Source organism: Merops nubicus, unplaced genomic scaffold (genome assembly GCF_000691845.1).
Source record: "Merops nubicus isolate BGI_N331 unplaced genomic scaffold, ASM69184v1 scaffold14520, whole genome shotgun sequence".
NCBI lineage: Eukaryota > Metazoa > Chordata > Aves > Coraciiformes > Meropidae > Merops > Merops nubicus.
The window spans coordinates 1-21412 of NW_008583815.1; the positions used below are offsets into that span (position 1 = coordinate 1).

The 21412-nt window shown below is 42.7% G+C and overlaps 1 protein-coding gene across 1 annotated transcript in view; it reads right to left on the reverse strand.

Annotated features, from left to right (window-relative positions):
• Positions 1 to 6: 6 nt before the first annotated feature.
• LOC103774975 (SET-binding protein-like) overlaps positions 7 to 21412 on the reverse strand; it is a gene marked incomplete at both ends in the record, with an annotated part of 61218 nt that continues 39812 nt past the window's right edge. The window contains one exon of the mRNA XM_008942420.1: positions 7 to 2013. Coding sequence (XP_008940668.1) covers positions 7 to 2013 — 2007 coding nt within the window. The remainder of the gene's footprint in view (positions 2014 to 21412) is intronic.

Consider the following 21412-nt stretch of genomic DNA (forward strand, 5'->3'; position numbering starts at 1 on the left):
AGAACCTATTTCACAGAGGTGGGAAGGCGAATTAGCCATTAACCTGGGAGGAGACAGCTTCCACGTTCCACTGTGCATCCCTTTCTGGGTTTTCGTAGGAAGAGCACTGATAGGCTGAAGATTTGGCATAGTTTTTAACTCTGAAAAATTTGTTTCAGTGCTTGCAGGGCTCAGGTTGCCGTTAGTCCCCACTAATTGTGTCGAAAGGGGATGAATAGCTGCTGGTGACGATGCCACAAGTGACTGCAGGTTGGAAGGCACTGTTGGGTTTTCTGGCTGGCTCGAAACAGGCCTTGAGTGCTTGATGGCTGTCTTAGGTTCTTCTGGCTGAGGCTGCAGCTCTGCTCTTGGCTTTCTGCCCCGTTTTTTACCAATGTAGACAGTCCCCCTCTTGCTGACATTGATCTGCTTCCCTAGCCTGGCATCAATGGTGGCTGGCCCAGCACTAGATGGTGGCTGGACTTTTGCTTTCAGAGCTATGCTGCTGGAGCAGGAGGACAAGATCTGATTGAGAATATTCTTCCTCTTGAGGGTCTTCATTTTATTAATGGTCTTGATGGTCTTCTTATCCAAGACGCCAAGCTTCCCAACCTTTTTGTGAAACTTGAGTTCACTGATGGACTTGTCTTCTCCTGGGATCATCTGGGCCAACTTGGCCAGATTCCGCCTCCTCTTCCTTTTCTTCGTTCCTGGAAATTCACGATTGATTGGACTCACTGGGCTGGTGGAGGTTCCCTCATGAATGGTTTCAACAGTGAGCAAAGGCTGTTTCTTTGGTCGTCCTCGTTTTTTCTTCACAGGTGTGATCACAGTAAGACTGTCTGTATTAGTATACAGCGGGCTGGATGGTGTGATGGGATAGGCTGAAGGAGGCTCCACCATCAGCTTCTCAGATGTTGTCATGGAGGTCTCCCGAAGGATAGATTTAGGCTTGCTGCAGGTCCACCGCCGCTTAGCTGCATGTTTAGGGTGCTGGACCTCAGATAATTTGCCAGCGGTGGGGAGATCAGTGGGTAGGAGAGCGGATGTCACAGCGACAGATTTTCTGAGTCTGGTGGCACTGTTGGGAGAAGCTTTGTCAATGAGCACACCGCCGTCGATAGCTACCAAGGGGGACTCATTTTCAATCACTTTCCCTGGTTTTGTGGCTCGAAGGTCTTTTTTACTCCCCTCTGGTTGAGAGCTCGTCCTGTTTGCTACTTCACTGCTCATAGCAAGTCCAGGAGGCAGGCTTTTCTCCTGGATAATTTTCTCTATGGAAGATTTTGTGGATTGCCTTTTTTTCCTTTTGTGGCTGGATGTATCTGTTGTCGGAGACTTTATTGGAATAGTAATTCGTACATGACTGGTGTCACTCTCACAAGTACCAGCAGAAGTGGCACTCTGCTTCAAGGGTGACGTATCCAACACGCTGTCCATCGAGTAAGACTCCTTTTTCCCTTCCATGCTGTCATGGGATTTGCTGTCAAATGCTTTTTGAGCACTCTTCACCCATTCCATATCTGGGGTTTGGATCGTTTGGCTTATCAAGTCCTTTTTGCTGGATTTCTTCTTCGTGCTCCCGGCAGGCTGATCTGAGGCCTCCAGCTGCACAGCGCCTTCTGGATCACCGAGAGGCAAAAGACCATTGCACTCAGAGATGCTGCTGGGCTGGCTGGCCACACTGATGTTGTTGGGTGAGGGGACTGCACTGCAAATGACAAGGTCCTTACTACCAGTTGGCAGCTGCCCCCATGTGCTGCCAGCGCAGGACTTCTTCGCTTGGGATTTGCTGAAGGAAACCCCTGGCTCCAGAGCCGGGACCTTGGTGGCACTGACTGCTTCTCGGCTAGGTTCCGTGTTGATGAAGCAACTCTGAGAAGCGGATCCAGTATCAGAACTCGTTGACCAGTCAAGATGGTGCTGGTTGCTACTTTTCTGCTGGTGCTTTGATTTTAAGGTGTCACTGGTGAAGTCTTGTTGGAGGCCTGGATCATAGTGCAGAGAAGAATGTTTTTGTGGCCGGTCATAAACCTGGAAGACAGAAAAAATGAAGACAAAAAAATCAGTTTATCAGTCCATTCACAACTCCTGGTTGCTGTTCTTTATTTGTAGGGTGAATGACAACTCTTCTTAACCAATGTCCTTGTCAGTGTTAGGAGCAGCTATAAAGTCTTCTTATACTTGAGCAAAATTTGCATTTAGATTCATGGTCTGTAAACAAGTTTTGTTTTGTTTTCCCACTCTAAAAACAATGGAAATATTTCTATAAATGCTAAATTGCTAAAGAAACATATTCTATTGATTTTTAATTTAAAACACAAGTGAAATATTCACTTTCAATGGATGACTTAGCCTCCTCGTGAGAACCCCTTTTTCCTAAGAAATAATCCCTCACAGAACCTGATGCTCAGCAACAGCAATTAAGCTCATTGTTGTAAACAACAAAAAAAGAAAAAATATCTTGGAAGTTGTAATAAACAACAGGAAAACCCATGAGTCCACCTCCCTGTGAAGACAGATCCTGCAAAGATTTGCTTACTTGAATTTCCACCTAGGAGTCAGCCCTACAGACTTAGTGCTTAAAATCATAGGCATAGCAGGCTCAAGATCCATGTTACTCCATTTCCATTTAATAATCTGCTATTTGCAACGTTCATAAGAGATATTTTCAGTGTGATTTCTAATCCAACAGCAGCTCTTCAAATTGCACAGTTTACAGAAAGGGCAGAATTACGCTGAAAACTGTTACAGAGCAAAAGTCCACTTTTTTTTCTTGGTGGGCCTCCTTTGGCTAAAGAAATGTTTGTAACAGCTGTAAGCTTTTCAAAAGTCTTTGAAAGAAAACAAAAAAAACCCCATAATTTTCACTAGCTGACCTCTTCTAGCCATTTGTTTTCTCCTGTTAGATTTAGGAGATATTTTGTAAAGCTCTGAATCAAACTGTGCAACTGATTTTGTACACCTAGTACCACAAACAAGTGCTCTTAGCAAATGGCAGGGATATTATTCCAAATGCCAAATAAATGATGAAATACTTAAACACGTAACCAAGGAAAGAACAATAGAAAACAACTGCAAAGTGTCTCGTGTTCCTGAAAACACCCTGTAACAATTAAGTTCCTATCAGTCGTATGCCATTAGATCTCCATATGGGGTGTTTGCAACACAAATTTTGGGGCAAGGAAGCTGTCAGCATAAGAGGGTTCTGAGCTGGGAAACGAGGTGTCCCCAGTTCTGAGGAACTTCAGAGGGATTTGAAAAGTGCTCAACACCCCCAAGACCGTGGTGCATTATTTAGTGACCACTAAACATCACGTTATTGGCAAACTGATGCTGAGGTATACTTCATGTCCATATAAAAATGGGCATGGTGCTTTTCAGGAATAAGCAATAATGATGAAGCTGTTCTGGTGCATCATCTGAGCAGTAATCAGGGACTCTTAAATCCTGTGGATAATTCAGCTGTCGTGCACATGGACCAGCCACGCTCAGGGAAAGCAGAGATTTCCAGGAATTGTGGAGTGAGAAAATGAAAGTATGCAGCTGCAGTGGAGCTGCAGATGTCCCGGGCGAGCGACGCCCGGTTTCTTCAGCCTGAGGAAAGAGCCAAAAGTATAAACAGCCCTCAGGGGAATGAATCAGTTCTTCCTCCTCCTCGCAGCGGCCTCCTGTGCACAAGCCACGCAGTGCACAGCAGCTGTGTCCCACACCACTGATGCCCTCCTTCAGAACATGGAGCCCACCTGCATCAGTGTCCTTGGGATGAGGTTAGAGAGGGGCCAAAAGGACACTGGTAGCACTGGCACTGAAGTTTGACAGTTTGTTTTTATTTTAATTTGTTTAAACTGACCATAGAGCTCCTGAGCTTCATTTTACATCAGTTGTTTGGGGTTCCTCTCACCCCCAGGCCACCAGGCTGGGTGTGCTGTCAGCAGGGCAGGAGGAGGTGGCCATTCCTTGTTGAGGTCCCAGTGGGTGGGCTGGAGGTGGGTGTCCTCCATCCAAATCTCACATGAAACATCATCCTCCTGAGGTACCGTGGACTGTGCCTTGGGAAAGCTCTGGAAATAATGGGCTGAGGCTCCTCCTGGCCCTCAGAACCCACACCAAAGCAGAAGGACCTGGCTCTTCCTTACAGCTGCAATCAAAGCAACTCCTTACACCCATGCTATTTCCCAAATGCTGAGCTGTGAAACTAAATGACATGAAATACTTCATTTAGAAGGAGACAAAAAAAAAAAGGAGTTATAGCAGTGAGTGAAAATTTCACACACTGGCAACACCCTGGTCTCTCCATGTCCACCACACAGATCTCTAGTTTAAAAGGAGTAATAATCTCTGACCTATTATTTTGAAGCAGTTAATAAGGGCTCAGATGTGAGAGGCCAGCTATATATCAGTGATGAATACTGGTAGATCTCTTAGCTCCTCCAGCCTTATTTCCTCAGCCTGCACATTATAAAATGGTGATGCAACTTCCAACATATCCCTAATGATAGCCTTGTCATTACTCCAGCACCGCGGGCCACCACATCTATCTCACAATTCATGAGAAAGATAAGCCTATGTCATCAAAGGTGCCAACTCTGGAGGCATTTAATCACACGGATAAGCAGTCCAATTTCAACAGGCCTCCAAAAAATGACCAGTCTGCAGGATCAGGGGACTGCATTTCCTAAGCAGGATGTCAAAACTATATATCTGCCCAAGCACGTAACAGTCCACTGAGTTCCCTCATGCAACTTCTTCCAGCATAACATTTACTATTTGCTCTACCTTGCCAGTCACGTCCATATCACCCCAAAATAATTCTCCTGCAGCACAGCCACCAGAGATCAGTTGGCTGCAGTAGGTTGGGTTTCACACGCTGCAATGGATACTGGAGGACTGTTTACCTAAAAGCACTTCTAAATCAGTTGAAAGTAACACAGCCAAGTATATTTTCTTCCCCATGTATCCATCTGAGTTGCTCTCTGGTTCCATTGGTCCTTACACTTAGGCTTCAGTTCTCCCTGCTGGGTGAGCATCATCCTAAGAAGACAACAAACCCCAGCTCAGCTAACTAAATCTCTTTGGAAAGAGCAGAGGACACCAGAGCTGTCAGCAGGGTTAGGACAAATGTGTACCTCGAATGCCTTTCACACATCTTCATTACTTTACTCATCAGAAAGCATGCAACGTACTGAACCTCCAGAGGTCTTGGCAAGGGGCTGTTGACTTGAGTGGAGTTCCTATGGCAGCACGGCCAAGACTGGTGTTGAGAATAGTGGGATTTTCATGAAAACAGAAAGATCTACCTTTATTTACTTTTTGGTTTGTAAGACCCTAAAAATACTTGAAACTTCAGCGCCTCTATTTGTAGTTTGCCCTTTCATGAAATGGGGTATTCTTCAGCAGGTAGCTATTCTGCACTGGGAGTCTGTTCATTGTCCTTTTGTGAAACCAGAAGCATAACTGAACCCATGCAACTGTATCACATCACACCAGACTTTGTCAATGTCTTGATAGCCAGTTTCCTGCATGTACTTTGTGGGTAATAATCCCATCCTTCCTTTAAATAAAATAAAAGATGCATAAAGAAGCTAATAGTTTTTGTAAAGGCAAAGAAGTTTGAGCATTCTGATCCAGAACATGCTAAACCTTACACTAAAAAAAAATAGTTTCAATCCTCTTATTGGTAGTATATAATTTTAAAGCTAAATTTATTCAGTCTTCAGCTCCAGCAATAGTGGGTAGACCTATGGGCAGGATACATCCTGAGGCATGCTGGTCAGACAGCAGAGGAACTGGGACTATGTGTTTACACCTGCCTTGCCAGACCTGCAGAGGTGATTACTCCTCTTAACAGTTTTATTCTGGCAGGCAGCCCTTGCAACTGAGGGAACAAGACTGTATCAGCCTCACGATGAGCAGCACCCTGCTCTGCGAGCAGGAACCAGCAGTGGAATAGGTCCCCCAAGAACTCTCTTCATTTAACTACTGGATGTCTCTCTCTACCTCCCTGCTCTCTCTCCTGGGCTTCTCTCTAAATCCACATGCTGCTTCCAGTCCCAGAGCAAAAAAAGTAGGAGGAGATGCCAGCAACCAAATAAGGAGATTAGTAAAATAGCAAGAAAAAAAATACAAACAATAATAATTATTATTGTTATTAATAATAATATACAATTAGAGAAACCCATCACCTGAAAAAAAAAATCTGGTTGCCTTCCCCCCCTGCTCCAAATGCACCTTTTTGAAGAGGTAACATACATACAGCTTGTCAAGAATCTGGCTTGCAAATCAAAGTTAATACTACAACGCCCCCTCTTTAAATCATTCACAGATCCATCTGTGTAATGGCTCCTCAAGTGTAATTCCCTATTAAGAGGCTTTATCTGGAGAGATAAGCAGCTGGTTCCCATGTCACTAATTGCTGTCTGCTGTGATTTTAAAACATCTGCACCATTGTGCTCTTCATTTTCATATTCTAATCACCCTGAAACTTGAAAAAGGTACATCATTGATTGTTTCTGTGGGTTAATTAGTACACAGTCTCCTTGTAGAGACAATTTAAAGGCAGTCAGAACCTCAATCAGCAAGTTTGTTTTAAAAATTAATAACATTGGGAGCGTCTGTGGGGATTGGCATCCACAGTGACACATCAGAGTGTGCTCTGGGGACACACCATCCTTTGTTATCTCCTTTGTAGGCTGGAAATAAAATGTAAGAAAGAAAAAGAAGAAGAAAATAGAGGAAAGGCTTACCTAAACGAATAATGTCAATTAGAATCAGACTCTTAGGAAGTGCTTCTTTTTATCTCAGGGCCACCCCTGCCCTTCCAGTGAGAATAAATCTCATGAAAACACCATATAACACCTCTGTGTGGTCTAGGAACTTGTAAGCCACTTTTGGTAGATGTTTTGTCAATCAGGAGCTGGAATCTCACTGGAAATCTGATGGGTGAAGCTGTGACTGCTTGGAAGTATGTGGGGATTTGCGATTTGCTCTGCTTGGCACCTGGGTTGGCTAGATGGTGGGTGACCAGGTGTTATCTCCAAGCCATGCAGAAAAGGACACTACCTCAGAGAAGCACTCTGCTATGGCAGCAATACTGCATGCAAACTGGACCCTCCTGAGCCAGCACAGGGCAAAAGCAAACCTGAATTCATGCCTGCCTTAAGACATACTCCAGACAATGCTGATAACAGATGTTTGGCGCCTAGTAAAAGGTCAGCCTGAGGTTTTTGAGACCAAAAGAACAAATTTGGTGGCGCTGAGGTTAAGTGGAAAATGAAATGGCCACCAGCCTTCTGAAAAAATCACTCTCCTTCACAAGGAACTCCTAAGAACTGGAGAAGCTGCAAGTGATTTGTTCCTCTTGAAAAAGCTTTCTCTTCAGTTTCTGCTTCCTAGACTTTCACGAAAACATGTTATTGGAGAAGAAAACCCTCTGAGAGGAAGAAAACCTGAGATTTCCAGCTCCAACACATGAATAAATAATCCTGGCTCAGCTCATACTTTTGCACAAAATTGAGCATTTCCTCTCGTGTCCCTGTGGGACAGCTGCAAACTGCTCACTTGGAGGCTCTAATCAGAACTACAGGTTGAAGAAATTTAATGTATTTTTGGGGAGTACACTGAGCCTTTCTGAGGTAGCATTCCTCTGTTCTTAAAAGATGCCAAGCAGAGGAAACACCAGTTCAGGCAAACTTAAGTCTGACCTGATGATTTACAAGTTAAGCAGACATTGACAGGATCAGTTTCTAGGAGGGATATGTGATCAAGCCATGTTAGTTCATAATACCCAGTGTCTGAAATGTTTTCAGGAATTCCTTTGGGCCCTTTGTGACTCTAACCAGGGAGGAGGGATCACAAACTGGTGTAAGACACTTGCTGGAATTGCAAACAGCAGAAGTGTCTTCTGAGAAGTTCCAATGAATCTGGTTCAGAACTGATGTAGGGGCTTTAATTCCAATTAAAATACTAATGGAAAACATGGCATCAGCCACTGACATGAATTCGTCATTATCATCCCAAACAAGGGTGATTTGCCAGAGCAGCTTGTCAGATTTATCACTCCCAGGATTTACTCCTTCCCTAGCTCCCTCAGTCTTCAATAGCACCACCACCACCACACTCGCAGGAGTGAGGATCATTCATTAGACACTGAAAGAGAGGCAGGAACCAACACGAAGCTGCAGGGAGACTCCCTGAGAGCAAGACACAGCGTGGGGTGGGAGTGGGTTCATTAAAAGCAAAACATCCCCTGTTTGTCTCCATCCAATGAACACAAACATCACAGATCGTGGGGCAAGCCCCGTGAAAGTCAAGAGGACCTTCAATGAAGCTGCTGGAGGTCTTTCTAGATTCACACTCCCACTGCTATGTAGCTCTGCCTTTCCTGAGATATTTGTTAATTGTGTCAATACAGAGAAACTGAAGTTCAAGCTTTTGCACTGTGATTGTTTCAAGAGTACCTACCTAAAGCACATATCCTTGAGGAAAAGACAAAGCAATGCACAGAGATTACTGAAGGTTCCAAAGATGTTCATATAGTTGCAAACTGTAATTTTTCATGCATTCCTGGCAAAGAGCTATGATTTGCTAAATAATTCAGAAATTCCAAATAAATTTTGCTACCAGATGCAAACTGGACGATTTGCTCACTCTTTCAAGCTCCTGATGTGTTTCAGACACTTCAATTTTCCACGTGCAGGGACTGCGGATTCTATTTGGGCACAATGCAGCCACATGTTAAATTCATAAAGGTAGAATTTGGTGCTGCGGGCTGATCTCCTCCTTACTAGTGAGATAGACCCATCTCTGCACATATTTTCTTTATCAAATGTTTAAACAACCCTGCTCTTTTCAGGGCTTTGTATTAAGCACTGAGTCTGGGAAAACTCTAAACAATGGGATTTTTCTGTCATCTCCAACAAAGAGCCCATCACCACTGACATAACAATGCAGTTTAAATATCGTGTTTAAGCATAACACAGTTTGCCGCCTCAGTTTAGGCAGCTGGGAGAGAACAATTGGGCACCAGCTAAGGTGGACTACAATGGGGCTCATACAATTTTGCCCATTCATTCGGTGAGATAACCCTGGTTTGGTCCTTGTTTGGCTCCAAGCCAGTGCAAAGATTTTTAAGCAAGCATTTCAGACATTATATCCACGAAGCCAGAGCTCTCAGAGCAAGATGCTTTTGCTAAGCTGGCTGCTTTCATTTGTCCAAAAGCCTTGTTAATGGATTTGACAGCAGCAGTGATATTAAGTTTTTATTATTCATCTATAAATCATACTTCCATCCCTTTGGAAGTGGTATAGTTCTATAGAGCTCAACCTACTCTTCCTGGTGTGTAACTACAACGTTGCACATCCAGGTTTCTATTTCATCCTGCTCTCTCACTTTGCTCTGTAATTTCAAGTTGTAGGGGGCAATGTCTATCTGTGTTGTGACTTGGCCAAAATCAAACAGCAGAAGGATCCCAGGATGGACTGGGACCTGCAGAAACACAAGTAGTAAAGGGTAGTCATCTCTGGAAGGCTTGTAGTGTTGTTCAGGAGGTTAATGCTTCAGCACATCTCAGATCACTACATTCAAAATAAGGATGTGAGAAGCTGTGCATCGTAAGTTTCTGCTATAATTTTTTTAAAAGCCTGCAGTGCTTAATTTGCATTGAAAGATTTCTTTTATCCTTCATTTACTACAGGAATTGCTATGTTTCCCTGAACACTTTTCTTTTTTTTCCAAAGGGTGGGGGAAATATAAATGGCTTTTCCATTGAGGCCAGTGATTCTTTCCACTAGAGTTAAATAATTTGATTATAAATTGAGTCCTTAAATGTCAAGGAAATGCTGAATTCACCTGAAAACAGGCATTTAGGGTAGCTCATAAAACCTATGAGCTCCAGTCAGTAAGCTCATCATTCTTTTAGCATGCACTTCATTTAGCAGTTACTGACCACCAGATTAATTCCTTCAAAGCCTCCTGATTGCAGCTAAGGTCTAGCATGAAGTATTGCACGTGCATATGCAACAGCATTAGCAAAAAGCCCAGAAATCTGCCAGAATATCTATCTGGCACAGCTGGGTTAAAACTCATGAAAATTTTCAGAAGAGGTCAAGCATCCAGTGTCTTCCCATCCTCCCTGCATTAAGATCTGATTCCTATACCATGAATTCAGAGAGAGCACTGCCTGCGCCTTCAGCAAATTCACCCTGAAAAGATGAACTTCAGGGATGTGCAGCAAAATGTGGGAGGTTCGTTCCCTTTGGAAAATCTGCCTAACGAGGTCATACGTGATGAATTTCTGGCTCCACTGCTTATGTGCTGAAAAGTCACTGCACTCTGCAAAGCTAATGAGTGGTGCAGGGTGTACCATGCAGAGATGGGATATGTTCTGGCCTCTCAGACAGCTTGTCTCAGATGAGACTCCAAGTGGAGTTCTCTCCCAAAGTGGGATTCTCCTTTGTCTTCACCAGTAAACTATTTTTTTAAAATTTTTTAATAATTTTTAGGAAGGCGGTAGGAGAACATTCACTTTCACCTGCACTGCATGCAGCCCTTCTAGCCATGAAACTGAGGTGAAACCTGCTCCATTTTGCAAAAGGCTACAGGATGAGTGGAGTTTCAGAAGCTTTATCCTCTCAGTTTGCCTATAACCTGTGTGCATTCTTCATCATTGTGGGTAAATAAAAAGTGATCCCTCTCTCCTTTTCCCTAGAACCGGCAGCAACCGCAAGAGGTGATAACTGGGGAAATCTGCTGCACATGTTGAAAATTCCAAAAACAGGGCAGATGTCTCTGTTTCTGGACTAGATGTGATACCCCTGTGACACAGCTGTCGAAGATTTTAGTGCTCAATCAGGTGATTTTAGTTTACATGCTCAAAAAAAAAGCAAGTTTGAAGAAAGACACTCAGCACAGGGCTGGCAGACCTGAAGCACTGACATGTGCTATGAAGATGTTAGTGCTCACCTCCAAGTCCTCCTTCAAAACTGTAACAGTGATGATTCTGGGCGGCAGCAAAATCACAAACTGCCTTGGCTAAACCTGAACGCTTTCCTGTAAAAACCTGTTTTACCATCCCCTGGATTCAACTCCCTGTAGGTGCCTCTTCCATCCAGATGCTATTGCAGGCTCCTCACTACACCCGTAGCAAACGCTTTCCCACAGGGGGGTAAATTCAACCAGCTTAGCAATAACGTTCTGGAGCAACAACAACAAAAGATAAAGACATAAAATATTTTTGTGGCAATGCTCAGGGAGGTGATGATGAGTGACACCACATTTTTGGGGTATCACTCTGCTTTTTCTGAACGACCAGCATCTTTGCCTTGATGTTCATCCCTCATTTCTCCATCCTCCCCTCCTTTCCCAGCTATGGCAAAATCACCTTTACTAATAAACCTGCAGCTCGAATAGCAGGTTTTATTTAGCGTGCTATAAAAACAGTCATTTCTCACATCGTAAAAGGGGCTCAACTGGACTGCATCATTTTGCTGAAGTGAGTTTTCTGGTGGAGCGATTCTCTCTTCTAAATGCCACAGTCCCCCACTACCAGTATTTATGTACCAAAATAAAATGCAATATTCTGTACTTTATTAAGTGTGAATCTCCAGCAGAAACCCATTTGGGAGCTGAACCAAAAATTTAATTGTCCCTTGATTTTATACTTTCAAGACTTTCTCAACCATTTTCACAACAAGCAGCACTAGGCTATCGACAGTTTTAAGGTACATCAGCATTACTTAGATGCCCTGACAAGTTTAGTTTTGGCTTCTATACATAAATCAACAGCAACATAGACCAGAAAAAGAGAGGGCAGGGAACAGTGGTCTAGAAAAGAGGATTGCAAAGCACTTCAAGCAATAGCTTTGTGCTTAAATGACCTCCCAAACTTCTCTAGCTTCTCACCTATGAAATAAGGGCTAAAATTCAGCTTATTGAGTCTCCAGTCTTTCACCCATGAAGTTGAATAGACAGATGGAAAGCCTAATATAAATTTAGGCCTGGGATCAGTATGCAGAACAGCATAAGCCCGTAGCTCCCCTGGGTCAGAACTTGGCTGAAGATTTAGTCTGGAAAAACAAGCCTTAAATTTCTTGAACCTGTGAAGAAATTCAGTTGATTTCTACGCACATGCTCCCCTTTTAGGCAGAAGCCTTGAGATCAGACAGAGTGATGGTGCAGTGCCACCAGCACTTCAGAGCATTGCCATTTTAATTGCCCTTGTTCTAGCCACTCACCTAAGCACGTTTCTTTGCCCTATACACATTGACGAAGCAAAACCATTCCCAGCCCTTTTATTGCATCTTCTTAAGTGCTGACTGTGTGCTTGAGTTGAGTAACTCTATAAAAATACTCACACCAAAGATCCAGTTCCCTATCCAAGTCACTTGGCACACACGGTAAATCAGAAGCAGGCAGTACACGCTTCAGACATCAAAGTGCATTTGTCCATTGCTCTTTCTTTTCAAGTGTAACTTATTCTGGAGGATTGTCATTGGAGGAATCAGCAGAAGGTAAGTGTTTCCAAGAGCTACTTGAGGAGGGAGAGGGTGATCGGGTAAAGCACAGGTGAACCTGGTGTTATAAGCATCTGCAATACACATCAAAAGGAATAAAAATACATGGGAACAAGAGTGCCACAGAAGGTCCTTCAGTTTAGTGGATATACAAAATCTGAAGCTGCAGCTAGAAAAAATGAGATGAGAAACATGGCCGGCATTTTTAACAGGGGGTATAAGTAATAATGAGAACAGCTTATCACAGCCATGAATTCTCTATTATCAGAAGTTTCTTTTAAAACAAAGTTGGGTGTTCTTCTAACTGATATGCACCAGTGCACGACTGCTATTGGACTTATAACAGGAATACATTTAGGCAAATCCCCGGGTGTGAGTCGTGAGGGAGGTTGGACTAAGTGATCACAAAAGCTCTTTCCAGCCTTAAAAATCTGTGACTATATATCCTTCCTACATCCTCCAGTGGTTTGTCCAACCTGGTGTTAAGCCATTCCAGCAATGTGTCTTCATCCCCTTCCTCTGGGAGGCTATATCCCAGCGTAATAAATCTCACTGCTCAGAGTCTCTTCTCTCTTCCCCTGGAATCATTTCCGTCCCTAGACATACCTCAGTTCTGGATTCATCCCAACAATTCCTCCTCATCCTTGGCACAAAACCCAATATTTCACATATTTTAACAATTAATTTCACTTGCCACATTCCCTGCTGCTGTAAAGTGGCATGTCCCACTGATAGAATGGAGTTGATTTACTAGGAAGGGCCTTTCTAGCTTGGCAAGCTCAATGAGATGTGGTTCCTCCTGGAAGAAGGATGGGTAGCATCATACCACACATGGTTCTGCAATGCCAAATGCCATTGGCTCAACGCACTCAGGCTACCAACATGGCATGTGGGAAGTTGCTGTGATCCCTGTCGCTATTTCTCTATGTTGGCTGAGCATGGACTTTTGAGAAGCAAATATCTGTGAAATATTCCTCCAGACCCACTCTGTCCTCACCAAAAGGCTGAGACTTCACCCTGAACTTTAAGGGGAAGCGCCAGGTTTGATACCCACTCTGGATCTGATCTCACAGACATCCATAAAGAGCATAAAATCAAAACATACTGGATCTGAAGACATGAAGAACATTTGAGTCAGTTTTAGACATTGGCTGCCATTTTTTTTTTTTTTTTTTTTTTTTTTTTTTTTTTTTTTTTCGGTGCCCTTTTTTTTTTTTTTTTTTTTTTTTTTTTTTTTTTTTAATGCTGCATTGTAGCCTAAAAACATGAGCACAAAAGCAAACCTCCAAATGGTTGGAGGTCTCTGCCTCAATTCAAATGTCACAATCAGTGTTCCAAAGGGTTGGGGTTTTTTTTCAGGGTGGGAGAAGAAAAAGGACAAAGGCAAAACCTCAAAATACACTACAAAAAGGCTGCATATGTTAAAGTGCAAAAACTATACTGTGCCTGGTTTAAACATACTCCACATATGAAAAAAAAAAAACAAACCAAAACTAACCACAAATCTATTGCACTCTAGGTATTTACTTATTACTCAATAGTTGTAATTTCTTTTTTTGTTTTCCCCTTTCTTTGTTCTGTTTTCCACCAGACAATGCAACACTTCCACACACTACCCCATTAAAGATTTCTCTCAAGGATACATGCACACCTATTTTCTGCAACCAGACAGAAAAACCTGAAATCAGTGCAGATTCATCACCTGTCCTGCACACGACCTTATCAGTAGTTGCGATGGGTGGCCCCTGTGGAATACTCTGGAAAGGGCAAAGCTGGAAAATGTGCACTTTAAAGTGCCAGAGACTTTAGTTCAGCATGCAGCATTCAAAATTTCTGCTGCTGCAGCCTACTCAGCTTGCTATGGATATCTGGGAATTTGTTTTTTCTCTAACTAGAGGTCATGAGATTTATTACAGTAGTTTTTTTGGGTTTTTTTCCTTTCTTTTTCCTCCTGGAATAGATAAAGCATAATCGAGGTTGCCAGATACCTGCATGTATAGTATCTACCAAGATGAAGAGAGAAAAGTAATAAAACTTTCTAGCACCCCCTTCATGTAACATATTTTGCATTTACTTTTACTGGTGAAGAGGATATCTGAATAGAAGCCAGTGCTGTGCACAAAGGCTAGGTATCAGTACAAGAAGTGTGTGTGACAAAAAAATTTAACCTAAATTCTTCCTGCCCCATCCAGGGACACATTCAGGTTTGTCAGGCTGACAAAGACTCAGGTGGAAGGACTGCAGCAGCGAGTATTAAAAATTGAGTTTTTAGTCTCATCAACAAGTATGTTCCCAGCTGGTGGCATCTCCTTGTAAATATAGCCAGAACGAGTATGAATGAACAAGTAACAGGTAAGTTTATTATATGTGTTTTCTACCACAGTCTTCAGAATTACTTTCTCCACATTATTCACACGAAGCAAAAAGACCTTGTTGTATCTAAACAATATCTTCAATAAATCTCAAAGCACTTCATGAAAGAAGTAGGAGTCATTATGCTGCATGCAGCAGATGGAAATACTAAGGCTCAGTGATTTGCCCAAGGTCTTTCCATACTCCTTCACCAGTGCCAGTAGAAGAATTTAGGTTTCTTATCTTCATTTTTGCCAGTGCCCATGAAGGTTCCCATGACTGAAGACCTAAGTTTATGTTGTCAAGGCATTTTACAATCTAGATGAGCACGACTTCAAATAAATAAATTTTGTTTGCAAACAAACTGTTCCTTTGCTGTATGAGTCTGTGCATACCATCAAAAATGGCCAAGGGTATGGCAGACACAACTGCAACCCATGTTTTCCGAAGGACGAACATAAGTCTGTATTTCAGCACAGCAGACACCCTTTCACAGCCAGCCAGCTGGGATGTGGGGAAGTCTCAGATATACAGGACCAAGATCTCCATGCTCTAAACCCATGAGCAAGTGTTTTTAAAGACGTTTAGATTTGTGGTGATATTAAAATGGATTATCCACGCATCTGCAGTCACAGCCCACCTGCAGTGCTCTACCTGCTCCTCTGTGTGCCTGTGTCTGTGCGTATGTTGGTGGGTGCTTATTTTTAAAGAAGGGCTCCCTTCTCACAAAAAGGAACCCCAGGCTGTGGGGAAGACCCCCAGTCACCCACCCTTGAGATAATTACACCAGAAATGCTATCAAGTCTATCCACTTCTCATCAAGCAAAGGACACGGTCATAGGCAAGAAGTGACCTCGTGTTTCTGCTGCTCAAAATCCCAGCCACACACAGGAACTTAAATAAGAACATGTGCAATATAATTATATTTCCTACCCTTGAAGACTTGTAATGCTTCTCCTGTCTGAAAAGGAGGGGACACTTCAGACAGAGGCCACAGCTCAGCAAGGCTGTCTGCTGCTCACCAGCATTTTGCTTTGACTGAGATAGGAAACGGGCTGTGATTAAAGCAAAGCCTTTGTGCTTTCAGCTCTTGCCCTCCAGAACCAGAGTTCTTAGTCAGGAACCACAGTAAGTAAATTCTAGAGTTGGAGGTAAAATAAGAAATTCAGGTCAGGATTCAAATCCAAGTTTCCTCCACATGACTGAGCTGTTTGTCGGAGCAGCCTGGTCAGGTATGAGATCGAGTCTGGAACAACACCTATTAAAATACTGCAGGAATTGGGCCTCCAGCCCCATCCACAGAAAACCTTAGTGTAGCTCATCAGTGGGAGCAGATTATTCGCAGAGCATGGCTCTGGCCACCAATCTCTGAGCAACACCTGGTTTAGGAGCCTGGGTTCCCCGTACAGTCCATGAGGCCTCCAGAGAAGATATCAGAGCATGGCAAATCTCTATGCAGACCATATAGGGAGCCTATACAGCTAATCCAGGCACCTAAATTAAACATCTAAAAGGAAGCAAGATGAATATAGCCAAATTTACAGCAGTGTCCTGCAATACATACTTAAGCCCTTTCCTGTTGCTCCATATCAGACTTGAAAGGGCTGAGCTTTGAATTTCCAAAAGCCTTTTGGAAACATTTCCTGACCAATACAATGTAGAGTCCAAAGTTACTCCTGATAAAGCTTTAGAAATTTCCACTTTTTTTCTTTCTTTTTGTGTATAGGTCTGTGAAATTCTTTGAAAACGCATTTTAAATACAGTAAATTTAGATTTATTTGGAGATTACCTAATGTCATCCCTCATGCCTGAGGCAGAGAATTTTTCATCCCCCGCCATCAAGATATAACATCACAAAGTCCTAATTTGAATTGCACTTGAATGAAAGACTTCTCTTTGCTTTTTGAGGTAAACCATTGAAAAGCAAAGAGATAATCTCGGGTATACCACAGTTGCTGTGCATTTTCTTCACTGTTCTCAGGGAATAAAACAAAAAAAAAATCTTTTGAAAACAAAAACAAAGAACAAACTTATGCACACACAATTAAAATTTAATCCCAGTGTTGGTTTTGGGGTTTTTTTGTAAATTATCAAAGGTTAACATTTCCCTGTACTCTTCCTTGAACATGCCACATTATACTAACGTGCATTTGAAAACAGAAAATCTGCTACCAGGATTCAAGCTGGTCATGCCGTTCAGATGACAACACTTCTGGCTTCTTGTTCAAACTTTTATTCAGTCTTTTGAGGTTTGCTCATCAGTACAATCTTGAGTTATGGCTATTCTGTTAACCACAGGGTACAGTAGCTGACCACAGGAAGAATGCGACTGAGCCAGCTGACCGCTGCCCACAGAGCAGCACCATCTCCTGCCCACGGGCAGTGTTTGCTCCTGCTTCTTCTGTTTCCAACAAGAGCACCTCTGCTCCATTTTGGAGGCTTCATCCCATCACCACACTGTGAATGAACGGTGCATTACTCAGCCCTCTCACCCAAATGCAGACAACGGCAAGAGACTAGAAAGGTTCCCCTCTGCTGGGAGAACATATGGTTTGAGGTAGGTATACTCAGCCCTAGCTGGGTTTTTGACTCTTGGTCACTGTTCCTTAGGCTTACAAATTCAGTAGAGGGGAAAAAAAGAACACATCATTATGAAAAGTGCTAGGGAGGGAGCACTCTCTGATGTCAGATATCTAACCTGAAAGTGGGGAGAAGGAGTCTCACCATCCACATGGTCAGTGAATTTTAACCACACTGATGCTGGACCAAGTCTTGTCCCTATCTTGGGTATCCTTTGGAAGACTCATGTCCCCTTTACTTTTTTCCAATTACCAATTTATCATTCTTGTTGCCTGTAGCAATTTTATCTGGAAAACATGTGAGACTCTGGAAATAAGCATGGTCTAACTTATCTAGGAGTTTGGGGATCATTGTTTTGTTCTTGTATCTGTCACTGATCCAAACATTCCTTGGTCTGACATTGACTCCAGTATTCCTTGGTCTTTGACACATCCAAGGACAATCTTCTGTAGTGTGATTGCTGGGCAAAACTGAACCACAAATTTGTCAGAGGCTTCTTATCATTAGTCATATAAATCATGGTTCTAGGAATGAAGATGTTTCAGAGGGGTTTTCTTTCCAATTTTAGGGAAGGCCCTGCTGAATAGAGCACATCTGCACTATTTCCTCAAAGGAACACAGGTGGAAAAGTATGAACTTAAAAGGGAAAAAAAAAAAAAAACTACCCAAAAAAACAGTGGATGAAATTCATTACGTTTTGATCATCTCAGCTCACCACCTTCTCTGAAGGCCCTGTCCCATCACAGAACACGTAACTTAATGAGAAACCCCTTCCAAGAAAATAAGGGGAGTGAGTCACCTCGTTTAATCTCCAGTGACCTGATTCCAGCTCCCACCAGGGCAGCAGCCCCAGGAACCAGACAAGACATCTCGCCCCCACTGATAAGTGGATTTTTCTGGCAACAGCACACCTGATCAGTAAGCTGACAAGATGCAAAATGTAGCTGGAGTGTGTGCTACGCCTAACTGTTCATTGGGCAAGCAGCAAGACCTAATGCAACAGTGCATTAACTGAAGAAAAACACCAAAATCTCCCAACCAATGTATCCTGACTAGAAAGGAGTAAAGTTTGGCTCTTTCAGGAGAGCCAGGCTTAATGCAGGAGTTAGTGAGGGAGCCTAAGAGGCATCAGAGCAGTGTAAAATCCCTTCTGAACCACACAAGGGGTGTCATAGGTGCCTGTTTAAATTTTCTGCCCACGCTAGAGTTACATGGGCAGCAAACAAAGCCAGGCTGCTGTCTAACAATCCTGACTCAGAACCAGCAAGAGTTTGGGGAAAAGAACTGCAAAGCTATGGTGTAATTCAAATGAAAACATGAAGGTTACCAGGGATACAAGGAGATTCATGGAGTAATTAAATAACCAACAGACACACACACACACCCACACAAGCAGCCTTCATTTACTTAAAACCCTGACAGTTGTTTATTGAGAAGTAGGTGTTGACGGTTCACTTGTCTTGGATGGATTTCTCCAGGAATAAACACCAGTGCTTTCAAAATGCCTGATCCCATTTTCTTGTAAAAGAAAAAATAAAATAAAATAAAAAATTAAAAACCACAGACACTATATACAGAATGGGTATCATTACTGCTGTATGCTGTGGAGAAGGGATTCCATGTATGGGAAAGATTGAGCTGCAAGAATGTTTTGGAAAATGAAGAGTTATTTCGCAACAGGTCATGACATTTCCCTTGGAGAAAACTTGCCCAGATTCTGCACATTACTTTGCAGATGGAAGAGGGACAATGTATGATTGCAATATACTCTCAGATAAAGTCAATTTGACTTGATCTAGAAAACTTCTCCTCCCCAGGGAGCCAACACCGAGCACTGAAGGCGTCTATCCTTCTTTAAGCTAATCTTTATATTCAAGTGCAGGTGTAATCGATAAGGTTGGTGTAGCTTCAATTGTAAAACAGAGCCCATGGAATGCTAAAAGGTTGTGCAAAACTCCCTGGCACTGTGCTATCAACAGCTGAAGAGACGGCTGGCTTCTCACAGCACAAATAGGAGGAAAGGGATGAAATGAAAGGAAATTCAGGCTTAATATTAGAACCTGCTGACAGCAAGATGTATTAAGTTATAGGACAGCCTACAAATGCAACAGGAAACCCATTTTTCGAACACACAGGACTAGAAAATATAATAGGGAAGGGAGAAAATGTTACAGGGAAGAATCTGTGCAATGATTGGAAGAGAGACATCAAAATGATCTATCTACATCTTTCCCGTTCTTCGCTTCATGTGTCTTCAACAATACCAGAGTTTCTACTGTTTGCAGACTTTCCTTGAATACAATCAAACCAAGACTACTCTGATACAGGCCTGAGAAACCTCTAAGGGGCATAAGGGGCAAAAATCAAGGAGGTATAATGCTGAGCAAGGGTGGATTTCAGTAACCACACTCAGAAGTGTAGCTGAAGTGCTATACACCAACACTTCAACGTGCATATGCACCTACATTTACGAGTCTCTTAACAGAGACAAGCACCTTACAACGATCTCACTCCTGACTCTCTTTGCATCAGAAATGTAGGCACATTAATCCAGGGCACGGTCTATGTTTGCATTATCAAAGCCTGCAGCAAGAATCAATGCTAGAAAGCATGAGACTTGTTAGCAACGATACAAACTCCTGTGATTCTTCTCTCCTTATTCTTTTACATGGCTTCAAGTACTTTTAAAGCCACCCCTATCCATCCACCATTTTTTGGGGGGAGACATGCGTTAGCAAACCCATCTGAAGATACTTCTTTTGAAGATATAATTAAAATCTTATGCATAGTAAAGTTTAATTTTTGCACTGGGTTTGAAACCATGTCACCACAGTGCTGCTGGGTTTGCCACACTCCCTGACTTACCAGTCAAAGCAATGAAGCAAATAACCCAACTCACAGACACATTTAAACTGGCCTTCCACACTTGCTGCGTGCATTCTCCAGGGGACTTTTAGGTGCTGTTTTGGACACAGTGCAGCGTGGGCTCCACGTCAGTGGTGTGAAATAAAAAGGTTAGTGCCACGGCAGAAGTTCCAAACACAGAAAATATGGCCCAGGATGCATAAATAATTAAACAGTGTGCATTTAAAACATGAGCCACTAAAAATAGCTTTTGTGGGCGGAAAGAAAAATAAAATAAAAGAAAATATAGGATGCAAGTTAATCTTTCATAAGGCAAACCTTCAGATGGTCGCTTCTTCACGGACACTTCACAGTGCTCTGTTTCCTTTTGAACCAAGCATTGGTACAAAAAAGCACTTTGACAATCCCACTAGGATGCTCATCCTCTGTGTTCAGAGGGAGATTTATAAAGATCACAAGGCAGGATTGTGAATATAATGATCCCAGGGATTAGCCTTTCTTCCAGCTGTGGTAGAGCAGTGCTTTGGATGTGTCTGAAATCAGAGAGGGGGCTCTTTACTGTGAGCTAGTGTGCAGCTTTCTTCTCACTATCACTGTCCCTTCCCCACCCTCTCTCATGTGCTTGCAATGCTTTAAATACTTAAAAGTTTAAATATGTTAGCTATCACCCTCCCTGCCAGGGGAAAATGAAGGAATCTCCATTAAGAGCCAGTGAACTGTTGCTCTCAGCCAGAGTGGATCTGCTACTGGGAAGTGGTGTTAAAGTATTGATAAAGGTGCACATTTAACCTACTGGAAAATCAAGCCCAAAGGATAAAAAAAAAGGCTTATTCAGAGCAAAGAAGGTTTTGTGATTAAGATGCTGGAAAGGTATTTAGAAGACCTGTCATTTCTTTCTTTTTTTTTTTTTTTTTCCTTTATGCCATCTTTGTCTTTGAGGAAAGAACTTGCTTGTTAACAGCCAAAACACCAGAAGAGGTTAACTCTATCTAGGCATTGAAGAGTGGATTTAATAGGAGCTGGGGTCACCCCCTACTCAAGACACCTGATACAGGAACATAGCTGACAGTCACCCACAGGCATTTCTGTGGCCAGTAAGAGGCAAAGAGGCATTTCCATAGAG